Genomic DNA, 19,453 nt, shown 5'->3' on the forward strand with positions numbered 1-19,453 from the left:
GGGGGGCAGATTGATGCTAACCCCCCCCAACAGCATCCTTCTTCAGAACCATCTTACCCCGCCCCCTAGCTCAAGGGACCAAGCCCTCCGCCCAATAATGAGGATCAGCGTCCAGCCCCTCAGTGCCACCCTGCGAAGGGACCCTGGTGTCCCAACCTTAGGAACCCAGGCAACGAGCTCTGGATCCCTCCCCCACCTGCAGGCTGGCGGGTTTCCCCGGCCCTTCTGGAGGGGAAGGGGCTGCCGCAGCGCCCCCAGCCCCCTTTTCTCAATGGGATGTGATTTTGTGAATGAGCGGTCACGTGACGCTCATTCCTTTGTCCGCCCGCCTCCCCCAACAACAGGTGAAGCAAGGAAAGAGGGCAGGGGTCCACCCCCAGGGCCTAGGTGGAAGGGGACGCCGGGATTTCTGGGTACCCTACACTCCCCTCACGTCTGTGATCCCCGGGGGAAGTGATCCCTAGAGTTCTTCATTGGTAAGGGTCCAGGACGGAATTTTATGAATGGTTGAGTCCTCGGAGGAAGTCCAGGCCCCCCAAATGGAGACTGGTACCCTAAATGGCTGCCGCGCAGTTTGGGGTCCCTCACCCCTTGTCCTGCCAGTCAGGTTCCGAGGGGAGCCCTGGTGGGCAGGAGGCGCAGCGCGGTCCCGGCCACCCCCTATCCGGTACCAGCGGTCCTCCGCCCCCTCCCCCTCGCCCCCCTCGGCACCTGCCTGGGAGGCTCCGGCCGGGCTCCGAGCGGCGGCGACACGGCCTCCTCCTCCTTCTCTTAGCTCGGGCTCCCTCTCTGGCTCCGGCAGCGCTGGAGACTGGCACCAGGAGCCGGGGCGAGAGGGGAGGGAGGGGGGACCTGGAAGACGGGGAGGGGGGAGGGGGCGGCCTGGGGGAGGGGTAAGCGTGAGGCGGGCGGACTTGCCCGCTGGGTCCTAGAGCCGGAAACCGGCTCCCGCGAACAGCCCCCCAGCCCCCATTTTCTCAGGGTCCAGAGGGGATCCCCCACTTTTCCACCCATCCGCGCCATTGGTCTCTTAGGATGTGGGGAAGGGGGCCCTGCAGGGCCTGGATCCAGGTTTCTAAAGAGGCGGGGGTCTACGCTTGGTGTTCTAAGTGGGAGGGGCTGGTGCCCCGCAGGGTTCGAAAAGGGGTGGGGCGAGAGGGGACCATTTGCCTGGGGGCGGGGTCGGAGGGGCTGAGGAAGGAGGGAGTGAGGACGCCAAAAGCGCGGACCTGAGCGTGCGTCATGGAAGGGGCGGGTCCACGGCGGATGGGCTTTCTGGGCGGGCCTGCCGGAGGGAGGAGAGGGTCTCGGGATGAGGTGCTGCCGCGTCCCCAGAAGGGCGCAGCTTAGAGGTAAAGTGTCTCGGGGGCGGGTCAGATGAGAGGTCCACCAAAGGGAAGAGCTACATGGAAGAGTCCGTAATAGGCGGGGCTTTAAGTGGAGGCTTATCGGGATGGGCGGAGCATTCTAAAGGGGAGGGGCTAGAGAGAAGATTCTAAAGGGGTGGGGCTTGGGACTCAGAAGGTCCGGGGGCTGGGAAGAAGACAACCGAGTATTTCTAAGAGAACCAGGTTCGTAAGGGGCCAGGCGCAAGCAGTCTCGCAGGAGGGCGGGGCCTCGAGCCCGGGGGCGGGGCCTAGATCTCGGGGTTCGCCTTCGCTGTCTCGCCCACCTGCCATCACCCGCACCCCCGTTCTTTTCGGTTATTTTCTGCTACGGCCGTTCCCCGCCTTGCCCTGGGCCCAGGGGGCCGCGGTCTGGGCTTCGGTCGGCTGGAGGAGTCGGTGAGTGAGGTCCTGTGGGAGGAGGCGGGGCTGGGGCGGGGCTTGGGGAAAGGGGCGGAGCCTGCGTGTCGAGGCCTGCGGCTAGACTCGGGGAGGATAAAGAAGTTTGGAAGTTAGGCCTCAGGATATGCTGCCGCCTAGGAAGAGGGCAGGATCCAAATGGTCGACACAGAGAGAAGGGGATCAGAGGGTTAGAGGTGAGGTTTGAGGGCTTAGCATGACCAGAATATCCGGCAGCTATTAGCCGGAGGCGGGGCCAGACCTGGGGGGCGGGGAGATAAGGACCGATTCCCGGACAATCGGGGGCGGGGTTAGGGGCGAGGGCGGGGCCTGGGCGTGTGGAACTGGGCTAGGGTGCTGGGAAAGAAGCCTGGACTCTTGGTTGTAGGCCTTAAAGGTTACTGGGCGCAACCTTTATGGTGTGGCCTAAGTGACTGACAGAAAGGCAGACAAAACCTTGGATCCTGAGTGTGATCTGAGCGACTAGCCTAAGGTCAGGGGAGGAACTTTAGTGAAGGGGTTGGGACCTAAGTGTCTGGGCAGCGGCTGTCTGAGGCCGTGGGGAAGGGGGTGTGAGCTTCGGGAGTCAGGCGATAGGCGCGCAGTTGGAGGCCAGGACTTGAGTGGACTGGGGAGGACAGGGGCGGGGCCCATATGTTCTAGTAGGACCAAATCCAGCCAGCCTCCAGGGATCCCCATCGTCCCGGGCAGACTGAGTGGCGGAAGTTTTTCTGACCACAGTCCCCGACCTCCGTCAGAAATGGGGAACGTGCAGTCGGAGCCGTCCGCGGGCGGGGGCTCCCGAAAAGAGCAGGCTTCGGACCGAGCCTCCGACTCCCGCCGGACATCCCTTTTGGAGTCCGAGGTGACCCCTTCCTCCCCAGCCATGCGCCTGGCTCGCGGGCTGGGCGTCTGGTTCCCTGGCAGCTCCGCACCCCCGGGACTCCTGGTACCGCCGGAGCCCCAGGCCTCACCCTCGGCCCTGCCCCTGACCTTAGAACTACCCTCACCAGTGAGGCCCCCTCCAGAGGAGGCGGCTGTGGCCGCGGTCTCCACACCACCCCCGCCCCCCGTGGGGTCCCTGCTGCCCACGCCGTCTAAGTGGCGAAAACCCATTGGCACCACGGTGCCCCGGATCCGCAGTCTGCTGGAGGCGAGCCATCGCGGCCAGGGTGACCCTCCAAGCCTCCGCCCGCTGCCGCCGCGGCCTCGGCAATTAACCCAAGAGGACGTGAATCCTGTCCCGGGGACCCCATCCCGGTCTCCGCCACCCTTCGAGCCGCGGAAGCCAGCCCCACTGCCACTTTCTGACCGGCAACCTCCGGACCGCAGAATCACTCCCGCTCGGGTAGCACCCTCCGCGCCCCCCACAGAAAGCCAGACCAGGGACGGCGAGGGCCAGACCCCTGGAGGGGCCCGCGGAGGGGTGCCTCCCGAAGCCGGCGAGGGCGAAATGGCCAGGCCGGTGGCCTCCGAGTCAGGTCTGAGCCTACTGTGTAAAGTCACCTTCAAGTCGGAGCCACCCTTGCTCCCTACGGCTGTCCCCGGTTCCTTAACGGCCAAAGCTTCGCTTGGGAGCCGCGGGGGCGGAGGCCTCATCCCTGCTGCCCCAGGTGCCATCTCCTACGCTGAGGTCCTGAAGCAGGGGCCTCTGGCTTCCGGGGCCACTCGCTCCTCCGGGGAGACCCCTCGAGGGACTAAGGAAGCCGAGGGCGGGGATGGAGATGGAGAAGGGTGTTCTGGTCCACCCCCCGCTCCTGCGTCCCACGCCTGGGCCCTACCGCCACCACCCTACACCACCACCTTCCCAGGCTCGAAGCCCAAATTCGACTGGGTGAGCGCAGCCGATGGCCCTGAACGTCACTTTCGCTTCAACGGGGTTGGCGGGGGCATCGGGGCGCCCAGAAAGCGCGCGGCCGCCCTCTCCGGGTCCTGGGGCTCCATGCCGCCGCCGCCTCCGGGGCAGACGCATCCAACTCCGGGGCCCAGTAGGCCTGCACCCGCGCTGCTGGCGCCGCCGGTGTTCATCTTCCCAGCGCCCACCAATGGCGAGCCCGGGCGTCCCGGGCCTCCGGGTCCGCAGGAGTTGCTGCTGCCGCCGCCGTCCACGCCGCCACCCCCGCCGCCCCCGCCGCCACCCATTCCGCAGCCGCCGGCACTCCTGCCAACGCCACCCCCTGTGGCGCTCCCGCCCACCCCAGACCCGAGCCTGCTGGAGCCCGCCCTGGGTCCCGCCCCGGCAGCACCTCCACCCTCCGTCTTGGCCACCGACCAGGCCCCAGCCCCGGCCCCGGCCCCGGCCCCGGCCCCGGCCCCGGCCCCATCTCCAGCTCCAGAAGTTCCCACAGCGGCGGAGCTGTCCCTGCCAGCGCCCCCGCCTGCGCCCATTAAGGCCCGCACGCGCAGGAACAAGGGTTCCCGCGCGGCCCGGGGCGCGACCCGTGAGGATGGCGCACCTGGAGATGGTCCCCGAGAACGGACCACGGACAACGTGACTGACGGCGGTGGAGGAGGTGGTGGTGGCGGGGCCCCTCTGGCAGGAGCAGCTAATACTGGCGCCGGGAGCCGCTGGCCGCCCTTCCAGGTGCTTAACTCTTGTCCCTGCAAGTGCTACTGCCGCCACCAGCCACGCCATCGCCGCCTGCCACGCAATGTGTCTGCCTGGTGAGGGAATGTGGGGGAGAGGGAGGATATACTTTTCGTGGTCCTAAATGCCAGACTTTTCTGGATAGACCCCTGTTCAATCCTTTGCACTCCTGACCCCTTTACCCCATCTCTTGGCTACATCTCAATCCCATAATGAGCCCTGGGGGAGAGGCACCTTTGCCCAGCCCCTTGGTATCCAGACCCCGAAGTTGACCCTTGGCCTTCCAGGAGGAAAGATGGTCCCAGCATGCCTGACTTGACTCTGAGGGTACCAGGAAGGACCATATCCCAAGCTCTACAGGGCCAGAGGCGGGGTTGAGGGTAGATGGTGGTGGTAATGGGGGAAAGGGTGACGACTGTCTTTGGGGAACCAAATATGTAGGCACCCCTTCTTGGATACAGGGGCACCCCTGGCCTGAAATTCCAGCCGTTGGCAATTTCTCCTGACTCTGGGAACCCAGGCTTTGGCCACCAGAGGGCACCAATGCCCCAACCCTTGTGCTTTCGAGGCCCCTCATGCAGGGGTCTTCAGATTCCAGGGAGACTGCTGTCCCAGACATTCTCCCTCTCAGGACTTCAGGGTTGAACCCTGGATCCTGTAGACCCTGAATCACTGGGTGGGTTGAGGCTTAGCTGAGACCTCTAAGGGGTCACTGCTGCCAACCCTCACCTACACATCCTTTTCTACTAAAATTAAGTGGCCAGAGCCCTGCTCTAAACTGCCCTTGGGATATTCAGATGTGGCCTCCCTTCAGAAGCTTCTTTATATAGATGGAGAAACTGAAACCTAAATGTCCTGATTCTACCCTCCCCCTAGGTTGAACACGCCCACCAACCACCTGAGCGAGCCGCCCTGGGTGGCCACCATCAAGTTGGCTGGCTCCCTGGTAGCCGGGCTGGACCACTATGACCTGCAGGCCACCCATTCCAACTGAATGCAGTCAGTTCACGGCCCTATTTCCTCCCTATCCCCACCAATAAAATAACCATCCAGATGCCTATCAGCCTGTCAGTCACCCACTGGGGGTTGAAGGGGTGGGAGGGTAGAAGGCAGAAGTCTCCTAGAAAGCACATCCTGGAAAGAAGGCTGGACCTAGAGTAGCAATAACCAAGGTTTGAGTCACCCAGCACCTGAACTGAAGGGCCCAGGAGTGGGAGATCTTTCCCTTAATGCCATCAGCCCCATTTTTGTGGTAACTTGGGGCCAAGCATAGGGATCAGCATAATCTACTCTGGAAAGTCGGAGTGGTAATTCTCATTTTACAGCTGGGGAAACTTAGGGAAAACTCTTGAAAATCCAATATCCCACAAACAGCTGTCAGATTTGGATTCTGTGCCTTAAAGGCCTTCCTGAGAACTTCAAAGCAGGAAACAGACTGTGGAATGAGGGTGTTGGTTCCTAAGTCTCAGTGCTGGCTGCTAAGGAAGGGTGGGAACTAGGACAGGGTCCACACCAGGCTCAGACTGGGAGCCCACAGATGGGTTTCGTTTCACATGTCACTTTAAAAACTGTTTTAATCAGTTGCCAACATTTTAAGAAGCATGACATTTCATTCCCTTCTCTGAAAAAAACCTATGCCCTTTCCCAGCATTCTCGAGTGCCCACAGCTGGTTGGAAGAATCCCTTGACCCCGGACTGGGCAGTCATGCAGGCCCCAATTTCACTGGGCCTCTGCAAGCATCTGTGTTTGAGACCTGAGGAATGGCCACTGAATAGAGGCCAACCCAGATGGAGGGTATTCCTGCAGACTCCTGAGGATCCCTAAACTTCCAAGTTCTTCAGATATATTCAGATATAAGCTTTCTCCCTCCAATCCACCCAAGGGAGACAAGGGTCTGGAAGAGAAAGTGTCAAACCACATTTATTGGAGGAATCTGTATACTGCAACTGCTTTAAATAATGCCCCTCCCCAGTGTGGAGAAGGAGGGCCTCAGACTATCATCTCCAGTTGCCGGGCATACTCGATGACCTGTTTGGCCAGCTCTGTGGAGGGGATGGTTGTGTCTTCTGGCTTCTGCTGCTGGCTGGCAAAACTGTAGTAGTTGCTGGGGCCCAGGACCCACCCTCGCTGCAGAAAGGAAGGGATGAGAGATGGGTCGGATGATCACAAGGGCCACCTTCTCACCCCCTGGAGCCAGCACTTACCAACCTGGCCCCAGCTGCAATCATCTACCCACCCAATTCTGGGCAAGTGACATCATCCCTTTGTGCCTCAGTTTCTCCATGTGAGACAGGGATTCTAACCACACATCCCACTTGGGTCTGCTATGAAGATTCATTGAATCAACACTTCTAAAGCACTGAGAACAGCAATTGGCCTAGAGTGGATGACTGACAATTATCAGCTGTTACCATCACTCAAATGCAATTTCACCCCTTACAGCCCGTTCTGGTCCCTTTCCTGCCTCCTCAGACATCACCATTACTGCACCCCATGCATCAGCATCTCCTGGGGCACTGCTCCTGCTCGAGAATCCTGACCAAATGAGCAAGTTTCACAGGAAAAAGCTGCAACCCGATAAGGGCAACAGCCAACATGAACTAAGCATATACCTCCACTTGGTGCTGGGCACTGTGCTAAGCTCCTCCCATTTTAGTGAGAGAAATACTGAAGCTCAGAGACATTCAGTGACTCGCCCAAGGTCACGTGCACAGCAGAATGTAAACCTGGTCAGTCTAGTTCCAATGCCCCTCTAGGCTGCCCCACACCATGATTAGAGAATGCATCCCTTGGCCCCACAGCCCCTGGCAATGAGCCCCAACCACCTTCTTGGCGTAGTCTGTCATCTTTTTGGGTGTGTTGAAGAAAAGGATTCGGGTGGCCTCAGTGAAGAGGATTTTTTCATAGGCCTTCTCAATGCATCCAGCAATCTCATCCCTGGGGGAAGATGACAACGTTCTTGTTACTGAGCACAACCACCCCCTCAAGCCCTGTCCTCCCAGGCCTGATACAGTGAGCTTGGACCCCACAGCTCAGTACCAACAGGTAGAACCTGTGACCTGCCCTGTTTTACCAAGTGATGATCAGAGAGAAGGGGAGTAATTTGACCAGGTTTGTAAAGTGAGTAAGGGCCACAATGGGCTGTACACCCAGATCTGATTCTCAAAAGCTACTCCCAGCCACAAGGATTCTAGCTGTATGAAACCCAGTTTTGGGATTCATATGAGAGAATCTCTTTACATTTACATAACATTCTCCTCCCAGGACTTTGTACCCAACTTCCTAGAACCACTTCATAGATTCCAAGGGTTCCTTGCGCCTTTGTCAAAAAAAGCATCATGATCAATACTGAAGGAGTAGAAAAACAGCGGAATCGAGTCATTGCAAAGGGGAAAGGGGTTACCTTGGGGGAAAAATAGTGATGGGGGGTACATGGGTATTTTATATGTTTCCATCCATTTCTGAGAAGTGGTATCTCTAAGGCCATGTGGTAGATACAAGGGTAATCATTTTGTTACTCTGTTCATTTTGGAGAGCTGTAAGATTTTGTAATAAAAATTAACCTAAAAATAACTATCATTTCTCACTCTGGGCTTGGCTTTGTCACTTGAGAAATAGAAACAATTCCATTCCCATCTGGCACATGCCCAGGTGAACCAGCTCTGCTACCATCTGGACACTCTTTTATTCTTCAAGGGACTTTTATTCATGCCTTACTGCCCGTGTGATGTCACCTGTACCATAGCAACCCCTGAGAAGCTGGCAGGGCTTGGTGGCCCCATCCTAGAGAGGGAAAAACAGAGTCCCACAGGTTTGGTGACCTGTGATAAGGTCATGTGGCTCACTGGATGAGTATCTGGGATGGGAGATGGGTTGGAGCCCTTCTAACAGAAGCAGCACAGGCCCTACTTGCTGGGAACTGTCTGGGCGCCAAGCCCATGCTCAGGATTTTACACATGTAAGTACACAAGGAAACAGCCCATGGCAAGATGAGGGCTGCTGTCCACAACCACACAACCAGAGCCAGTTCAGAGGAGAACTGAATGCTAAGGGGATAAGAAACAAACCCAGCCTCCCCCAGATTGCAAGTAGCCAAAATGAACCACAAACTTAGGGGTCTTTGATTCCACAATCCATGTGCTTTCTGAACCCCAAAGGGCCTTGGTCCCCCACACACCGGATAGTGTCAAGCAGGATGTCAATGAAGAAGGTGTAGCTCTCAGCAGGGATGTTGCCCTTGGCCAGGAACACCTTATTGTAGCTGCCCTCCATCAGATACTGCATAGGGAAGAAGAGAGGATTAGGAAGAAGCAGCACAGGGGCCTACTTGCTCAGGCCTCACCATACAAATGGTGTCTCCCATAATTCCTCTCAGAACATCCTTTGCCATACAGCCTCCCATTACCCATGCAGACCGGGAACCTTCTCTTCCAGGAAGCCCTCTTTGGTTTATATGTGTATACACTCTCCAAGCCTACCTGGGCTGGTATCTAATTATCTATTCTCCAATTACAAGAGGGAGATCCACCCCAGGCTCATTTCTCCACACCTCTGCTCAAACTGTGCTATCTGCTAGAACTTGTGTCTCTGTCATCCTCTCCTCCCCAGAGCCAAGTCCTCCTATGAGTCCTAGGAACTACCTCCTGAACTTAGGTCTGAAGGCTCTCTCCTGGCCTCACTCACAGTGTTGCATAAACACTGATCTTGGTGCTGTTCCCAAAAACATCAGGCACGTTTCTGCCTCAGGGAGCTTGGGCTGTCCATTCCCTACATAGGGACCACTTTCCCCTCATATGTCCAGTTGGTTTGCTTCTTCATCCCTTCAAGTATTTCTCAGATGTCATCTTTTTAGCAAGGCTTCGCCACCCTATATAAAATTTTACCCCGTCCCTGACTCTCCATCCTCCTTCCTGCTTTATTTTTCTCCAGAGCATTTATCAACATCTGATGGACTATAAGTTATTTATTCTTTTTAATTTATTATCTGCTTTCTCACTAAAGTGCCATTCCCTCAAGATCAGGGATTTTATCTGTTTTGTTCAACTGCAAAGTCCCAAAACCTATCACACTGCCTGGCACACTAATGAGCAAAATGAGCCCATGAGTTGAAAACTGGGTAAGCCTTGTCCACTCCTCCAGGGAACTAGCCCTAATGTCTGCCCCTGTATCTCCCAATTAGGCAACTCCCCACTCAACCCCCCCCCATTGCCACCCCCACCACCATGCTTCCCCAACCTCACCTGCTCGAGGGACACAGGGTGCTTGATGTAGACATTGGTCTGGATGTCCTTGGCAGGCAGCCGCTCCAACTCTGTGTGGAACTCAGCCACCCGGTTCTGGGACAGCAGGAAGAGGAGGTTGAGGCCCAAGAGCTGGTGCATGTAGGCCGATTCAGGGAGCTGCTCTCTATGGTCCATGGCAGAGAGCCAAAATGAGGAGGAATTAGGGACCTACTGAGCCCACCCCATCCCCATGCTGCAGGCACCCCCACAATCACCCTGTGCTGTCTCATTGGAGGATTACTGGGTCCTGGGTTTCCAGATGAGGAAACTCTGGAATGGGAGGCACAGAGAGGCACAAAGAAGTCACTTATGAATCATATGGCCCCAAGCAAGTGACCTCACTTCAATAAAGTGACTCAGCCTCAGTTTTCCAACCTGTAAAATAGGCATCTCCAAATAGTATGGTAGCCTATAACAAACTCTGGGATCTGTCCTGTAAATACTTGTTGAAGAGTGCTTTGAAAACTATTCTTTCTTTCTTTGCTTTGTATATATTACACAATGAAAAAAGTAAAAAAAAAGGCATCACCACAGTATCCATTTCACAGATGCTGGCTAAATCAATTAGTCATGTGAATTAAATGATTTAACACAGCTAAAGTGATTAGAACAGTACTTTGCCCAAATAAACTCTGCATAAGTGTTAGCTAGGATTAGGATTAAGGATTGTTATCCTCCCCCCATTTTAAGGGGGAAACTAAGGCTCAGAGAGGTGAAATCATTTGCCCAAAGCCACATAACCAAGAAGTGGCAAAACTCAGTTTCAAATCCAGGCTTGAATAATCCTAACATCAAACTCTTGCTCATTAATTCGCGTGGGCATCATTCAGTTTTATAGTCAACATATACTCAGTGATTCTTTGCTCTGGGCCCAGCCCTGTAATAAGTGATGTTAGGGACACAGCTTTGACTACATTAACCCCAGGCTCTGCCTTTAGGAGGCTCACAGTCCAGCGGAAGAGATAGCACTGAGCTGGGGAGGCCCAGGCAGAGGATCAAAGCTGTGGGGGAAGTTCAAGCAGAGCAGTCAGGGCTGTGATGGCTTTGGAGACCACAAAAAAGAGCCGGTTCTTGAGCATAAGAATCACAGAGAATCATGACAGGTTCTGAACAGGAAAGCAACATGATCAAATTTTAATATCACAAAGATTCTACTGGCTGCCATGGGGGGATAAATCAGTGGGGATGAGCCCAGAGGGAACAGAGCTTCCACACAATCCCCCCAGTCAGGGGCAGGGCTCATCCTCACTTGTAGTCAAAGTAGTAGCACTTGAGCTGGGCCATGTAGCGCTCAAAGGAGGGGATGTCTTTGCGTAGGATGCTCCACTGGGCTCCAATCTCCAGTATGTCACCTGTGGGTGACAGGGCAGGCTCTCAGGAGGTGATGGTGGTCCTTTCCCTCCGAACCCCACCCAGCTGCCATTCCTGGCAAGACCCCCAGCCTCTCTACCCACAACAGGCCCAGGAACACTCACGGGCCAAAATGAGCTGCTGTTTGGTCAGCTTAGTCCCTGTTGTTGGCAGGAAGTTGAGCTCCAGCAGAACCAGCTGATGAGGAAGGAAAAAAGATGGGACTCCAAGTACAGGTTACTTACCTTCTCTAGGTAGGGTTACTTACCTTCCCCGCCCCCATGCCACTCCTTACCAGACGCACCCCCTCAGCAACTTGGTCCAGTCCAGCGGATTTGTACTCCCTTTTAAACACACGATCGGAAGCACCCTGAGTCCTACCCTTGGCTTCTATCTATGTTCAGTCCTGCTTCACAACCTGGCGGGTTCACCTCTTCCTAAAGACGACATTCCTAAGCCCCAGATCTCTCGGGACCCAACCTGACCAGGTCTTAATCACATATCCCCTACACACACACACACACACACACACACACACACCAGGTCTTAATCACATATCCCCTACACACACACACACACACACACACACACCAGGTCTTAATCACATATCCCCTACACACACACACACACACACACACACCAGGTCTTAATCACATATCCCCTACACACACATACACACACACACCAGGTCTTAATCACATATCCCCTACACACACACACACACACACACACACACACCAGGTCTTAATCACATATCCCCTACACACACACACCCCTCGTCTGCTCTTAACACACACACCCCTCGTCTTAACACACACACACCCCTCGTCTTCTCTTAACACACACACACACACCTCGTATTCTCTTAACACACACACACACACCCCTCGTCTTAACACACACACACACACACCTCGTATTCTCTTAACACACACACACACACCCCTCGTCTTAACACACACACACACACACCCCTCGTCTTCTCTTAACACACACACACCCCCCTCGTCTTCTCTTACACACACACACACACACACCCCTCGTCTTCTCTTAACACACACACACACACACACACACACCTCGTCTTCTCTTAACTGTTTCAGCACGCAGTTTTCATTCCCTACTTAGTTTCGTCAAGAACCCGCCGTCAGAACTTTAGTCTGTCGCTGGAATCAGCCAAGTCCGACACTCCCATCTTGTCACTCAGCCCTAGTCTCTCCCAACACCAAATTCTTAACCCTTCACTTCGTTTTGCCAGACCACCCTTTCCATCACTCTCCTCCGTGGTTTCGTATTTGGTCGGTTCCAGGACCCTCTCACTCCACAGTTTGGCTGCTCGGAATCCACGCCTTGGTTCCTTCTGCACCGCGGCCTCCCCTGCATCCCCGAACTTGATTCGATCTACATCGCTCCCGCAAACTCACGGTTTTCCCTGCCCACCGACCCTTACCTTGAGGCGGCCCAGCTCTTCCCCGCACTTGCTAAGGTTGGGGCTTTTACGGTTCCATTCGCCCTTGAGCTGTTCATACATCCCGGCCGCGGCCTGCAGTGCCGCGCCTGAGGCCGCCGCGGGCGCCGAACTCGAAAGGCTCGCCGCGCCGTTCATCGCTGCCGCCGCCATCTTCCGTGATACGGCAAACCTCCTGCGCGACTTACGGCAGCGTTGCCTTAAGTTGCTCGCCCGGCGGAAGTAGGATCGGGAGGTGGAGCCCGAAGCCGGGGGCGGGGCTTTAACTGCCCGCCTCCGCCCACCCTGGGGAGTGTTCCGTCGCTCTAGGGGAGGAGCCCTCCTAGCCTTACCCTTAATAGACATAACAGTTGGAGCTCCGCCTCTGCCGTCATGCCAGACGGTGACCGGAAGTCGGCTCTTGTCCTAACTGAAAACGCAGTGGTCGCAACGTATTACCTTCCCGGAATCAATATGGCTGTCGTGGCTTCAAACTGCACGAGCTGGGCGCCACGTTTGTCTTGGCTTTTTTAAGCCAAGAGGCGGCAGCGTGGATCCGTTTGGACGGCTTTGTTATTTCCGTTTTCTGGGCTGACTTGGAGAGGCTGGGTAAACATCCAAAGTACTAACAGCTGGAGTTCGAACCTCCGTTTTTCTCTAGTCTCTTTTTCTCGCTTTTGATTTGAATATTATATTGCTTTTTCAGAATTACAAAACTAGGAAGTATTTACAGGTTAATGAAAAAAAAAGTATTTTTTAAAAGAAGGAAAACCTCCACTCGTCTCCTTCCATCTCAACCCAACAGAGGTAACCATCCTTCCACATTTTTCACCTCATACATATACGCAGACTATTTATAAAAATCATCCACTTTTGATTTTTTTTAAGTGATTGATAAAATTTTTTTAAAGAGAAAAAGGCATTTCCTTCAAAGTCTTTCAAGAGGAGAATGAAAAAGGCAAGGAAATAATGGTCACCTCTAATTATTTGAAACTGCAGTACTGTAAACAAACTTCAGAATGCAAAAGCTCATCTAGAGAAAACAGTACATCCTGGAAAATGCAATACGTAAAGCTGTTCAAAATCAAAGAATTTAAGAGTTCAAACTAAGAGCAAAGTATTTGCAAATATTTTGTCGAAGTGTATAATATTTTGAATAAACTGAAGATAGTGTATTTAGCTTTCAGCTTATACATGAGTGGCAAGATAAGTAAATTTTTTACTCTGCATGGTTAATGTAAAAATATGCCAACTTCCCTTGAGAAACAGTGTATCTAAAACAAACTTTGAAGAACCCTGAATATTAAAACGTGACATGACAATATATGAATGGATTGAAGAGAAGTTAACAGTAATACAAATTCTTCAAATTTTCAAATATCTTAAGAATTTATCATGACATTAGAAGAGAAACATTTTTGTATTTCCCTTTATTTTTAAAATTCTTCTGGTTGTTCTCCTCTGAAGGGTCTGAGAGGTGAAAAGGCAATCAAGTTATGTGTTCTTGATGTCGCTTTTCCACATGAGTAAATGGATTACTGCAGTTTAGGTCTGTTGAATCAAGAAGCTGGCATTTAGAAGTGAGACTTCTAAATATCATCTCTTAGTACTGACTGACAAAGAAATTTTAATTTCTTCTTCCCATGATAATGTTATTTTGTAATGGTATAATTTTTTCAGGGCTACTCTTTAAAACAACCTATGCTATAATTGAATTCTGTTCCATTTCCACCACAACATCTGAAAGTTTTGTTTGTTTGTTTGTTTAGTATTATTTCATGTCATTTCACCAACAAGTAGCTGCAGATTCATTCTTTCACTGGGTAAATAATCTATCTCAAAATTTATCTTATTTGCTTCATGGTTTACTTCAATTAAATCTTGAAATACAATACACTGGGCATCAGGGCACTGGGCATCTTCTACTGTACTATTCCTGTTTTCAGAAATAATTTGAAAACAAAATCTTCTTATCAACAGGGTGTTCACTTTTGGTAGTCTGAGATTCAGGATTTTTTGGTGACACATAGTTTAGAAGGCCCATCTCAACCTTGCTCTGAGACGCAGCTTTGCTGACAGATTTAGGAGTTCTAAGTCTTTGAGAAAGATGCTCAGAAGAGAAAGTCCTGAGAATGATTTAACTGGACTTTCAATTCTGAAAAATCCAGCATCAAATACTATGTCGTCAACTTCCTTTGGTATTAAAGAGGCTGCTGCCTCAGCATGTTCTTGCTATTTCTGTCTCTCATTGTGTTTTTTAAGGCAGCTAGCTGCAATTGTTCCACCATCATACTTTTTTGGGTTTACTTATTATACCAGAGACAACTTTTTTTCATAAGACTTTTTTGCTTGTATTATTGTTTTGCCATCTGGTTTCCTCAAATTTACCTGTATTGTTAAATTTTTGGTTTACATTGTCTATCTGAAAACTGTGCTGGTTTGAAAGGATTTATGTATCCTAGAAAAGCCATGTATTGATCCTTATCCATCTTGTGGAGGCAGCCATTTCTTTTAATCCCTAATCAGTACTATAGATTGGAAATTTGATTGGATTATATCCACGGAGATATGACACACCCAGTTGTGGGTATTAACTTTTGATTAGAGGGAGATGTGACTTCACCCGTTTCAGGTGGATCTTGATTAGTTTACTGGAATCCTTTAAAAGAGGAAACATTTTGGAGAGGTTCGCAGAGCCACAAGAACCATGAGAGCCCACGCAGCCAGAGACCTTTGGAGATGGAGAAGGAATATGCCCCTGGGGGAGCTTCATTAAAGAAGAAGCCTGGAGAGAAAGCTAGCAGATGTCACCATGTTTGCCATGTGCCTTTCCAGTTGAGAGAGAAACCCTGAATGTCATCAGCCTTCTTGAACCAAGGTATCTTTCTCTGGATGCCTTAGATTGGACATTTCTATATCCTTGCTTTAATTTGGACATTTTCACAGCTTTAGAACTATAAACTTGCAATTAATATTAATTCCTCTTTTTAAAAGCTGTTCTGTTTCCAGTATATCACATTCTGGGAGCTAGCAAACGAGAACACTAGCCATATCCCAAAATCCATCCAGATCTGTACAGGTAGTTTTCTTTTTACCCCGTTTATATTCACAATCATTCACCAGTCCTTCAAACTGTTTGAACCTTTCCTTCATAAGGGGTCTTGTTTGACTAACTGCGGTGCGAATAAGACCTTTAGCATCACCTGGAATTTCCAATTCAAGTTTCCTCTCCCACCCAAGGCAGTGTGATATTAATTTCTCAGTTTCTGACTGGAGAATATTTCTGAAATATGGGACATCATGTTGTGGTTGATATATCTGGTCTTTATTTATTTCAATTGATGGAACAACTTCTTTTATTGGAAGGCCATTTGAATTTTTAGTAGTAGCTTCATTTTTAGTTAAGGCATATTCTTTATTCCAAGCTGTGAGAGAACCTAAAGGACATGGTAATTTATTTGAATCTTGCTGTACTGTCTTGGTAGAGTACGCTTTACAATTGTGTGCCGAAATTTCTTTTGTTGCTTCTTGAGTCTTATCAACTTCTGTATCTATAACTGGGTGTGAAGAAAACATTGGCACTTCTGGGAGTCATGGGTATTGCTTGATAGGTATTCAGGCCATCCAGTGGCTGAAACATAAAATCTTTAGGTGCAAAGGAATTCTTCCCTTTCATTTTTGCAATATGTGTCTTAGGTAAGCTTTCCATTTTTGGTAAGACTCCATATGGATCCATTCCATTTGTTGCACTGCTTTGTTAATCCAAAATATTTTCTTCACTCTCAATTAAAAAAGAAATATCCCTATCAGGTTTTGTTCTAACTTTTTGACAGGTCTTCCTTTATTTGGTGCCTTTCTTTCTCATTCATTATCATTAGTAACTCTTGAGACTGCCTGTCTTGTTGTGGTAGATGCGACTACTTTGATAGTCTGCTTTGCGGCTTGAGTAGCTGATCGAGTCATTCTCTCTGATGAAGGGACTGCAGGTTGTACAGTTTTTTTTTCTCTTTATCCAAGACTTTCTTTTCAGAAGTCAGTCTTCGACCAGGTTGGATTGAACACCACTCCTATTGTCAACCTTAGTCTGATCTTTTTGATCTTTGACCTTGGGCCTTGTAATACATAGAGAAGATGGAACAGGCTTTTTTGGGCTTAGCTTTCAGAGCCTTCTTGTTTGAAACAGACAAAAGAAAAGAAGGGATATCAGGTCTATAAAGACCCACTTTAAATACTCCTCGTTTAGCTTTCTTTCTCTGCTTTCACAATTTTTGGAGATGTTTTTCTTCTTTGTATTTTTGGAGCATTTGTTTTCGTTGATCACCTAGAACAGCTTTTGTTAACCTTGTCTTGACTTTGGCCTTTCTGGAACAAGCTCCTGAAATGTTTCATCTAATTCAACAAAAATTCTACCTTCCAAGATCAGAATATTGATGTCTTTCAAACCAAAATGTCTATTTTGTTCATATTCCCCATGTGTGTTTTCCTTCTGAGACATTGATTTCCTGTGAGCAATTTTGGTTCTCATCATGTCAGTACTTAAATCCTTTCTGTAACGACTGGCAAAATGTGATGTAGACATCCTGAGGCAGCTTCTAGCTTGAAATCTCAATGAAACTAAAAGTAAAGGAACCCTTTCAGTCTGAAAGACCATTGCCGCCTTCGAAGCAGGAATGATTCCACTTTTCATTTTAAATGCCACAAATATTCCCGATTTTTTGAAATCCCTACTACTGCTTTTTTCCTTGATATATATATATTCCACCGCTTATTCAATATCTCTACTTTATCTCAAGTCCAGTGCTCCATCTCCAACTCCTGGAGAAGGGCTAGAGTTGAGTCTATGGGGTGGACAGGGCATAGAGTGTAGAAGCCACTTTGCTTTTTGCCTGTCCATACTCCTTTTCGCCTTCCTGACATTTTCCTTAAACTACCCCTAGCCCCCATACATTAGCAAGATATTAGGGTAGGATTGATTTCACCCTCAGCTCCAAGGCTGGGCTGTGATTGGCTTAAACCCTCTCTGGGGGTGTGTTTGGTAGACTGATGACTTTGTGACCCAAACTCATCCAGTCAGAATGACCCATAACTCACTGACTGGTAGCATTGGCCTCCAGCCTTCCTCTTGGCCTGGACAACGTGAAATGTGGTTGTGTAGCTTTAGACTGTGAGGGGAGCCAGCTTGAGGTCAGAAACTAAACTCAGAAGAGGGCAGAGCAGGGAAATGAAAGCAGAACTCTGGATCAAACTCTACCTGAAATCTATATTAAAAAGGCCCATCAATTCCCATTTCCATGTAGACCATTTGAATGAAATTTTTGCTACTTACATCTAAAACAAAAACCCTGATCTCTCCAGGACCCCTTTAACGCATTAAGTAGATGTTGACATCCAAAATACTTATCAACTGGCACAAGCTGGGCACTGAACAATCAGAATAAATTGCAGGCCATAGCAATGGCTAGGATCCTGGGGGGGAGGCTCACCAGACTGGAGGGAGGTCTAAGCACCCAGGGGAGGGGCTGAGCTGGGAGGTACCCAGGGAAGCTGCTGTTTACCAGCTAGCATAGAAAGATTTTGGGATTTTCATGACCTATGTGGCTGTGCTGGTGCAAACCACCTGGACATGACCCTTTACAAGGACCCAGAGCTGGTCCTGAAATGAGCCTTTATTTGGGTTTGAATGAGAAGTGAAAAAATCAAGAAAAAAAGAAGGTAAAGCCTGGGATGGGTGACAGTCTACATTTCCATGGTGGGCATGGTGAGAGAGCCCAGGAAGTGACTAGGCCTAGGCATGAAGGATGAGGGATCTGGGGTTTAGGGCAGGCAAGGGGCTCAGGTCAATAACTTCTTCCCCAAGGTCTGCTCAGGTTCAGCCTTGTCTTTCTCTGACATCTTAGAGCTGACCTTGGAGCTGCCCTTAGAGCTGCCCTTGGATGGAATGCTGAAGCCTCCAGAAGAGGAGGCATAGGTATAGTAGGATTCTGCAGCAACGAGGTTGTTGATCTTCCAGCGGAGGATGTTGCAAGCCTTCACCATGAGGGGCCACATGAGGCAGGCGATGATGTAAAGGACCACCAAGCCCATGAATACACTGGCTGACACCTGCAGGCACCAACCGCACAGTGGGCATGGGACAGGGTCAAACCTGGCGGTCCCCTGCCCACCCAGCAGAGCAGCTCCTGGGAAGCCACTCACCAGGAGGAATAAGAGGGCCCTCTTGGAACTGAGTGGAAGCCCATGGATGTGCAGCAGGAAAATGAGCTGGTAGTCGCAGTATGTGCTCTTGTCCACACCTCTGGTGGAGGATGAAGTCTGGGGTTGGGAGGTAGCCAGGCACCCCAGCAGAAGCCCCAGCACCCACCTGGGCCAACTATCTGACTCACCTATTGCTGACCAACACCTTGAAGAAGAATTCCGGGGCGAAGATGCTATGGGGAATGGTGTCATGGCATGGGGAGTTCTGTAGGCACAGCCACCTGAAGACCCAATTTCAGGAGATGGCACTATAAATCCTGCCTAGTGTGTACTAAAACCCTGACTTCTCCATCCACCCCACAAACTGTGAGCACCAAAAAGATGCAATCTCATACCTACTCATTCTCTCCGTCATTCATTCATCCAATAATGCTGACTCAATGCCTATCATGCCACAGGCAGTTTAGCTCATTCATTTCCTCCTGGTTTCATACCTTCAGCTGTCAGTTCATCTGTTAACATGCATTCATCCAAAGAGTATAGATTATATACCCATACCATCTCCTCATTTATTCCCCGCTGCCACCATTCCTTGTCATCCCACAAATTTAGCTTGAACACTTACTAGGAACAAAGTCAAATCTTTCATTCATTTATTCTTTCCTTTTCATTCATTCAGTGGACACAGGTTGAATATTGTAGGTGCAAGTTGTTTAATTTGTTCATTCATTCACTTCCTTCATTTGCTCATAGCATCATTTTTTCCCTTTCATTGAACCAAAAGTAGTTATTGAGCCCCTATGTACT

At 50.8% G+C, this 19,453-nt stretch overlaps 3 protein-coding genes and 1 pseudogene across 19 annotated transcripts in view; 1 reads left to right on the plus strand and 3 right to left on the minus strand.

The window, feature by feature from the left end:
• Nucleotides 1-1,264: 1,264 nt before the first annotated feature.
• Nucleotides 1,265-7,951, plus strand: GGN (gametogenetin). 8 transcript variants are annotated; one of them, XM_077131990.1, is made up of 4 exons: nt 1,265-1,352; nt 1,747-1,784; nt 2,526-4,448; nt 5,248-7,951. In XM_077131990.1, the coding sequence occupies exons 3-4, from the start codon at nt 2,545-2,547 to the stop codon at nt 5,363-5,365; spliced, it is 2,022 nt and encodes a 673-aa protein (XP_076988105.1). In that variant the 5' UTR covers nt 1,265-1,352; nt 1,747-1,784; nt 2,526-2,544; the 3' UTR covers nt 5,366-7,951. The 8 variants fall into 8 exon arrangements, with proteins under 8 accessions (XP_076988105.1, XP_076988104.1, XP_076988102.1 ...); XM_077131989.1 differs by lacking the exon at nt 1,265-1,352 and adding an exon at nt 1,359-1,571; XM_077131987.1 differs by lacking the exon at nt 1,265-1,352 and having other exon boundaries at nt 1,578-1,784.
• Nucleotides 6,275-12,894, minus strand: PSMD8 (proteasome 26S subunit, non-ATPase 8). The gene is made up of 7 exons (XM_077132003.1): nt 12,455-12,894; nt 11,130-11,202; nt 10,904-11,006; nt 9,613-9,778; nt 8,550-8,650; nt 7,198-7,309; nt 6,275-6,499 (listed from the first exon to the last, which is right to left on the minus strand). Exons 1-7 carry the CDS (start codon nt 12,815-12,817, stop codon nt 6,362-6,364), a joined length of 1,056 nt encoding a protein of 351 aa, XP_076988118.1. The 5' UTR covers nt 12,818-12,894; the 3' UTR covers nt 6,275-6,361.
• A 636-nt stretch (nt 12,895-13,530) lies between these two features.
• LOC143659248 (disks large-associated protein 5-like) lies at nt 13,531-17,950 on the minus strand (annotated as a pseudogene).
• Nucleotides 17,951-18,081: 131 nt separating this feature from the next.
• The window catches only part of CATSPERG (catsper channel auxiliary subunit gamma), a 31,710-nt gene continuing 30,338 nt past the window's right edge, over nt 18,082-19,453 (minus strand). For 9 of the 10 annotated variants that reach the window (XM_077131981.1, XM_077131976.1, XM_077131983.1 and 6 more), the window contains 3 exons: nt 18,835-18,927; nt 18,647-18,746; nt 18,082-18,553 (listed from right to left, as the gene is read on the minus strand). In XM_077131981.1, the coding sequence (XP_076988096.1) occupies nt 18,284-18,553; nt 18,647-18,746; nt 18,835-18,927 (463 nt within the window). In that variant the 3' untranslated portion in view covers nt 18,082-18,283. The remainder of the gene's footprint in view (nt 18,554-18,646; nt 18,747-18,834; nt 18,928-19,453) is intronic. The other variant, XM_077131980.1, reaches the window with a different exon arrangement.

The sequence above is a fragment of the Tamandua tetradactyla genome, chromosome 16 (assembly GCF_023851605.1).
Source record: "Tamandua tetradactyla isolate mTamTet1 chromosome 16, mTamTet1.pri, whole genome shotgun sequence".
Taxonomy (NCBI): domain Eukaryota; kingdom Metazoa; phylum Chordata; class Mammalia; order Pilosa; family Myrmecophagidae; genus Tamandua; species Tamandua tetradactyla.

Excerpts from the sequence above, each read along its gene's own strand:
- GGN (XM_077131985.1), top strand. The coding sequence starts at position 1,912 with ATGCTGCCGCCTAGGAAGAGGGCAGGATCCAAATGGTCGACACAGAGA. Across the intron at positions 1,982-2,542 it reads AGGGGATCAGAGGGTTAGAG|AAATGGGGAACGTGCAGTCG; the intron begins GTGAGGTTTGAG and ends GACCTCCGTCAG. Across the intron at positions 4,449-5,247 it reads CCACGCAATGTGTCTGCCTG|GTTGAACACGCCCACCAACC; the intron begins GTGAGGGAATGT and ends CCCTCCCCCTAG.
- PSMD8 (XM_077132003.1), bottom strand. The coding sequence starts at position 12,817 with ATGTCTATTAAGGGTAAGGCTAGGAGGGCTCCTCCCCTAGAGCGACGG. Across the intron at positions 11,007-11,129 it reads ACAGCAGCTCATTTTGGCCC|GTGACATACTGGAGATTGGA; the intron begins GTGAGTGTTCCT and ends TGTCACCCACAG. Across the intron at positions 6,500-7,197 it reads TGACAGACTACGCCAAGAAG|CGAGGGTGGGTCCTGGGCCC; the intron begins GTGGTTGGGGCT and ends TCCTTTCTGCAG.